The sequence below is a fragment of the Poecilia formosa genome, unplaced genomic scaffold (genome assembly GCF_000485575.1).
Source record: "Poecilia formosa unplaced genomic scaffold, Poecilia_formosa-5.1.2 Scaffold340, whole genome shotgun sequence".
Taxonomy (NCBI): domain Eukaryota; kingdom Metazoa; phylum Chordata; class Actinopteri; order Cyprinodontiformes; family Poeciliidae; genus Poecilia; species Poecilia formosa.
Window position 1 is genome coordinate 584379 of NW_006800279.1, and position 7077 is coordinate 591455.

The following is a 7077-nucleotide window of genomic DNA, read 5'->3' on the forward strand; positions in this document are numbered from 1 at the left end:
TTTAAGGCCTTAAACTTGGACGTAAAGATGCCCTGGGTCAAAGGTGGAGGGAGGGCCGAAAACGGGTCAGAAAAGTCCAGTCCTCAAGGGCAACCATCCTGCAACTTTTAGATGCAGATCTGCTCCAAAATGTCTGAATTCCCTCACTGGCATTCATTCAGCTCTGTAGTAACGAGCAGTTGATTTGATCCAGATGTGTTTGAGCAGAGATGCATCTAAAAGTTGCAGGATGGTTGCCCTTGAGGACTGGACTTTTCTGACCCGTTTTCGGCCCTCCCTCCACCTTTGACCCAGGCATCTTTAAGTCCAAGTTTAAGGCCTTAAATACCATGCAGAATAGTGCCACTTTCCTTATTTCTAATTCCATTGTTCCCTTGTTATTTTTACTGTAAAGTGATTTGGTCACCTTAGTTGGTTTTTATGAAGCGCTGCATGAATCAATTAATTTTCAATCAATAGATGCCCAAAGGTTCAGGTAAAGTTCTTATATAGTTCAGAAAACTAGACATGTTTATGTTTGTGTTGGTAGGATGAAATAGGCTTTTATGACATGTCTAGAGTCTGCTGGATGTTGTGGAGACTTGCTGACACAAAGCTGATGCGTTGTGCTGCAGTTCTTCAGCAATGCTCACCTCTCACTGCATGTCCAGCCTGATGGCTTAAATGAAATTTGCCTCTCTGTCATATTTATAACCCAGGGAAACGGAAAGTCATTAATTACCGACTAGAAGTTCTGAGACATTCCGATCGACTTACGAAAGCGTAAAGTATAACATTCCACATCCACTTTTTCCACCAGCTCATTGCTGCAGAGTCATTGACTTTGACACCAACTAGCATAAGTAGCTACAGTATTTTATAAGAATTGCAATATTTGTAATTAAATTTGACCTCATTTTATTTTATGATTGGACTATTAATTTTTTTTTCTTCTATTGTGTTTGTTTATCTTATAAAGTGCCTGGATATGATATTTGGTTTTAATTGATGCTGCATAAAAATTGATTGCAATTCAGATTTTTAAAGAGATTGTTAAAAAAAATGTAACTTTGTCAAAAACAATTTTATCTTAGTTTAATTTTTTCCCCCAGGTGAACATAGGATTTATTTGAATTTTCCATTGTGCTGCTACAACAAAAGATGAAACCATTTTAAGGTTTTTACCACACCTTTACCTGCCTTTCTAAGTAATATTTTTTTTTTTTTATTCCTTTATTTAACCAGGTAAACCCCATTGAGATCTAGATCTCATTTTCAAGGGGGACCTGGGCAGAAGTCTGCAGTACACAGCAACCTGGTTACAAAACAACACAGCAACATGGTTACAAAACAGGTTGCTGTTTTGTAACCAGCACTGTAGGTATTTTAGCCCATTGGTAACAATAACTCAAAATTCATTGCTTAATTTGGTAAATCTTTTAAAAGTATTGTGACATTTGACACTTGTTCAGAAGTAAGTTGAAACAAAACAAAACAAAATTTTATTTGCATTTAGAGAAAGATACAGTATGTAAGACTTCGCTTAACCAAATTTGAGTCCTGAAACATCCCCAGTAAACAATGAAACAGAGAAATAGCACACAGACAGTTAATTTCCAAAGTAGGTTTCACAAAAGTATGAAGCATAAGATAATAAACAAAAAACTTGCAAAGCCAAATGATATATACACATTTGAAAATACCTTTATGTCCAACAGCTATATTCAATAAATTAGAATATTGGTTCATATGCAGCTTGTTTCTCAGATTAAAAGTGAATTTTAAAAATAACAACCATACCTTTCTTTAATCCAACATTTCTATATTGAAAATATTTTTATTGGTCTGATGTCGTGTTATAATTTTAAATGTTATGTTTTCATTAGCTGGATGCTAATCAACAGAAATAAAGGCTCAAAAACATCAGTCTGTGTGGAAATATAATGTGTTTGATAAAAATGAAATACATAAAATTTTCAATATTCTAATTTATTGAACATGTCTATGCTTAGATTGACCCCTCATGATGCTTAATGCTAATCACCAACACACACATCTTAAAGATGGGCAAATATTGGATGTCTTATAACAAGGCAACATTACGCTTTCTAAATTTGCATTTACTGAATGTTCCTTTAAAAGTTCTTAAAGAACATTCAAATGGATCAGATTACATATCACACTGTATTATTTCATGACAAATTAATGGAAGGCCCTATAAATCATACAGGTACGTCACCATCTAGTTCCTGGTATTGTAGTCATTCCATATAGACAATGTAGAGGAACAAATAATTAGAAGCAACTTTAACCTTTACCCAATACTAACAGCTGCAGAAATATCACATTCTTGTTTCACCTTCAGGGAAAAGAAAACCTGCAAAGTTACCTGAAAGAGAGTCCAACTAAGAATAAAAGGAGAGAAGCTAAGATTCTTTTTAAGCACACTTTTCACACAGAGAAATGTTGACGTCAGGTTTCCTCCGGAGCAGAAGAGCTCATCATGTAGGAAGACCTCAGTTCTATTCAGAATCTCTGAAGTGACTGAGCACAAAGCCATCTGGCAGCTGGAGCTTCGTCTAGAGACAAAAGAGACAAATTTAAACAGGTGAACCGCAAGGAAGTGAACAGAGCGCACACCTTATATCTCACACGTCCTCCGATCATCATAATGCAATGTAATGTAATCATCAGTGACAGCTGTATATTTATTGCCCCTGACAAACAGGGACTCTTTTTTTGCATGGAACTATTCAACATGTTCATCCCTTCATCCTCTGCAATGGTCAACCATTTCACAGGGTCAGTGAGGATGTTGTAGCTGAGGATTACCAGTACAGAGATGGATCCAGAACAAAGTCAACACAACCAATGGGTACAGTCAATGCAAGTCCAACATATTGATGGAAATCCCTGTATTTCTCCATTTTTGACCCTTTTCTGTTGGTTGTTTTGACTCAACACATATTTGGTGTGGGCAACAACAGTTAATTTATTCCAAGTCATGTGATTACATAATGCTTTTTTAATTGTGGAGAACTTAAAGCTCTAGATATAAAACAAGCTCAGACTTCAGCCATTATTTTTTGTCAGAATTATATTTCATTAAGGTTTGATATGTTATCCTTTTACTTCAAAAGTGTGCAGATTGAAATGTTCACATGAAGATCCCCTTTTCTAACTATGTTTTTGAAGCATCTAAGTGTTGTATAGCTATGATTTTATATTTTAATCATAATTTGTGGTACAAGTACAATATCAAACTCTGTTGTAAGGATATCAAATAGATCTTGACTCTGAAAGATTTCTGTTGAAGCAGTCAACTCAATACAAGATGCTGCAAAACAAAGCCATGTCATCGTCCCTCCATCACCATGCCTGACTTTCAGCTGGAGGTGTTTATGGGTTAGTGTTAGGAACGTTTCCCCTCATCTCTATTTGGTCTCACTGGTCCAAAGAATATTGTTCCAGAAATTCTGCGCTTTTTAGGAGAAAGGACTTTCTTAACCCAACATTGCATTTCAGCATCAAACTCTCAGACTTCCTTTTACCCGAGTAAGCTTTAATCACTAGGGTCCTTTTCAGTTCTCCATGACAGATAATGGAGCTGTGGAAAATCTCTTCCTCCTCCTCTTTGCTTCACCAGCCTGGGACGCCTGTGGATTAAAAAGAGTCAGAGACATTTTTAAATTTTTAGGATTGGCTGATGCATTTGTGAACATATGTTTCATGCTATCTGAGCTTCTCTTTCACAGTCCCAGCTGATGAATCCTGGCATCCTGGAACATTCCCACGTCATCAAGGAAGATATTCTTAGAATCCTGGGTTGTTGTATTGCTTTGGTAGTTTGACTTCATTTTGTGTTACTTTCTCATTTTGGTTAGATCCGTCTTGTTCCTGTTTCCCTTTATTACAGTTCTTAGTGTTTCTAGTTATGTTTATTCCTTGTAGTTTTTCTTTTCACTCATTTTATTATGTCTCTTTAGTCAAGTTATCCTGTAGTGTTAGATTAATTTCCTGTTTCCCTGCCTGCTCTCCCTCACCCCCTGTGTCACATGCTCTCTCTCCCTCCTCAGTCTGCCTCCATTTCCCTCCACTCACACCTGCAATCAGCTAGTTCATCAGCCCATGTCTTTGGTTCTGCCTTCAACCTCCCCAGTATTTAAGTTGCTCACTCTCAGTCGCTTCTCGCCGGCTCATCTTGTCCTTACCCTGTGCTTCTCCTCAGCTACCTCATGGCTCCTGTCTTAAATTTGCATCTCAACCTCACAACTCCTGCCTGCTACATTTGAGTACTACTATAAGCTTCATGAGAGAAGTAATTCATGGAACAACCTGATCATTCAGTAGATTCGGGTAGTAAGCTAAACTCAATGTTGCTGAACTTGAACCTGACCAATTGGAGGAGCCATGCACAGCAAGGACCGTCACGCTGGAAAAGGTTAAAATCCACACTCAGACCACACAACCTTCTTCCGTTGCTCCAGAGTTCAATACTTATGCTCCTTTGCAAACTTTCTGATTAGTGGTTTTCTTGTGGATATACAGCTGTTCAGTTTCTATCCCTTTATCGAGTTCCCTTCACATTCTGAATGTGAAAATGCTTTAAGTTTCACAATTACATAGTTCTGAGTCTTCTGTTTTCTATAGCTTGATTACACCGAACAGCCATCTCCAATCATGATCATTCAGGGTTTTATTCTGACCACTTTTGTTCCTCAAAAACAATGGTTCCTGTTTCCCTCTACTTTTTAATACGTTGGACAGTTCTCAACCCAATTTTAGTAGTTCCTGAATCTCATATGTTTTTCTCTGCTTGATGCCAATGATCTGACTCATCTTAAACAGACTAACGTATTTTCATGACCACAGGATGTGTCTTTAGACATGGTTGTTTAAGAAACGAGAAGCTACTCATTGCATCAGTTGGAGTTGAATGATAATCACCCATGCAGTTAATGTTTCACAACTGGTGAAACATTTTGTATCAATATAGAAAATCCTGACCTTCTCTACATGTATCACAGTGTCTCTCAGTTCTGGTCCTCACGCCCCCTGCATTGCATGTTTTAGGTATTTCCCTTCTGCCACACACCTGGCTTGAATCTGTGTGTGATTAGCAGCCATCTGCAGTACTTGATGTCTGCACAAGAGGTCATGCAATCATTTGAAACAGCTGTTCTGGAATAGAAACGTATCTAAAACATGCAGTGTAGAGGGGCCAGAGGACTGGAATTGAGAAGCAGTGATGCAACGAGAATTTAAAAAGTCAGTCGTGCAGTAAATAACTCACAGTTGTACTCACAGAGTTTGCTGTCACGGTCAGAATTACTTTAACTTGTGCAAATAAAGTAGTGCTGCCTTTGCCAGCAGAGTCTTCTGCTTTGACCTGCAGAGTGTACTGAGGGTGTTTCTGTTGGATGAGACAGGAGTGAGGCCATCAGCGTAGCTGTAACAGTAGGCTGATCATTTCAGCTGGGAAGCAAGGATTTTAAGAAGTACCTCTCTATTCAGTCCGCCAGTACTAAGAGTGATGGCTCCAGAAACTGGGTCGATGGTAAACATGGAGGGTTCTGCTGGTTCCTGGCTTATAATGCTGTAGCGAATCTCTGAGTTGTCAGTATTTGGCTCATCAGCATCTGTGGCCTCCACTTTAATAACCTCAAAACCTGTGGAAAGAAAATCAAGAGGAGGCATTGTATTGCAATGCTCAAAGTTAGCAAATCAGAAATATATGTGTTCATAGTGTCCATAAGTCAATCAGATAATATTTTCTTCTTTTTTGTAAGAATCATGACAAAGATGTCATGATGCACTGTGGAAGCAGACATGCTTGAATTTACTTGTAAAATTATTAATCCCAATATTAGCATTGGTAGCTATAACCTGGTGCAGTACATCTCTCCTTTAGTGATTAATGCATGTTATACATTTTCCCATTTTAAATAAAAATTAATTCAGTCACTGGCTATGACGTTGCTATCTCAACAGATAACGGCAGAAGACATTTCACTTTGCAAACAGACTAAAAAGCTGCAACATGACTGCCCAGAGGCCCAAGACTATCAATGCTACTCAGCATGGCGCCTTGAATACCTTCTAGCGTGACACAAAAACACTGCACTAATTGACAGCCAGAAGCATTCAGGGCCTGGAATCTAAAGTCCAATAAATCCGCAAAGAACAATTCAGATCCACCACATTCAAATCACAAAACCAAGAAAACAGGAATGTTCTCTGTGGATCCCTGCTGGAGCACTGCCTTATAGAATCAGAGTTATTTTATTATCGTTGTGCTGTAACATCATGAGGGAGGAAAAACCTTTGTGTCCTTAAATACACAAAGATTTTTGTGCCTCATCTAGGTGTGGTGCTTAGATGAGGCACCACACCGACCCCACCCACTGCACCACAAGCAGAGTGACTACTGGCCCAACAACCATTACAGCAGAAGACCCGCAAAACATGCCATGCAAGGTTTTCAGAAAGTCCAAAAATTTGACACCCAAAAGTTTAAAAACAGTATACCTGTGGGTGAGGCTTCAGGCACTTCTCCCTCATAGGTGACTTTATTAAAAACAGGTATGTTGTCGTTCTGGTCGGTAACTTTGACCACAGCCTGTGTCTGTCCTACTGTCGTCCCTCCATCCTCTGCCACAGCATGTACCTGCAACTGCACAAACACCGATTAGAATGTAGCATCTCATTTTCAACATCAAGGTAAACACAATAAGAAATACTTCATGGCTGCACAACCCTACCAACCAATCAAACTTTATTTATAGAGCATTTTTCATACAGTCAGGTGTATTGCAGAGATTGGAAAAAAAGAAGTAAAGGCATGAAAACACTAGAGACACCATTTTTAATCACCTCATATTAGGGATTTTCATTTCACTCACATAAACTTGTGATGCAACAGATCTATTATCGCGATCATAGTGGCCGGTTTAGAAACAGCCGATTGTTAAGCACACTGTGACTTTAAATGACACTAAATCTTTAAGATCACATGGAGCGGTCAAAGTCAAGTCAGTGATTTTATATATACTGCTCAAAACAATAAAGGGAACATTTCACTTTAATTTTGTGTGTGGC

At 38.5% G+C, this 7077-nt stretch overlaps 1 protein-coding gene and 1 long non-coding RNA gene across 3 annotated transcripts in view; both read right to left on the reverse strand.

The window, feature by feature from the left end:
- The window catches only part of LOC107833186 (uncharacterized), a 19767-nt gene extending 17890 nt beyond the window's left edge, over nucleotides 1-1877 (reverse strand). The window contains exon 1 of the long non-coding RNA XR_001658896.1: nucleotides 1639-1877. This is a non-coding gene — a long non-coding RNA (uncharacterized LOC107833186). The remainder of the gene's footprint in view (nucleotides 1-1638) is intronic.
- A 70-nt stretch (nucleotides 1878-1947) lies between these two features.
- LOC103153125 (B-cadherin) overlaps nucleotides 1948-7077 on the reverse strand; it is a 22117-nt gene continuing 16987 nt past the window's right edge. Inside the window, exons 18-22 of one of the 2 annotated variants that reach the window (XM_007573935.2) lie at nucleotides 6508-6652; nucleotides 5482-5648; nucleotides 5285-5392; nucleotides 3531-3626; nucleotides 1948-2558 (exon numbers count right to left, since the gene is read on the reverse strand). In XM_007573935.2, coding sequence (XP_007573997.1) covers nucleotides 3561-3626; nucleotides 5285-5392; nucleotides 5482-5648; nucleotides 6508-6652 — 486 coding nt within the window. In that variant the 3' untranslated portion in view covers nucleotides 1948-2558; nucleotides 3531-3560. Of the gene's footprint in view, nucleotides 2559-3530; nucleotides 3636-5284; nucleotides 5393-5481; nucleotides 5649-6507; nucleotides 6653-7077 lie in introns of both variants that reach the window. The other variant, XM_007573934.2, reaches the window with a different exon arrangement.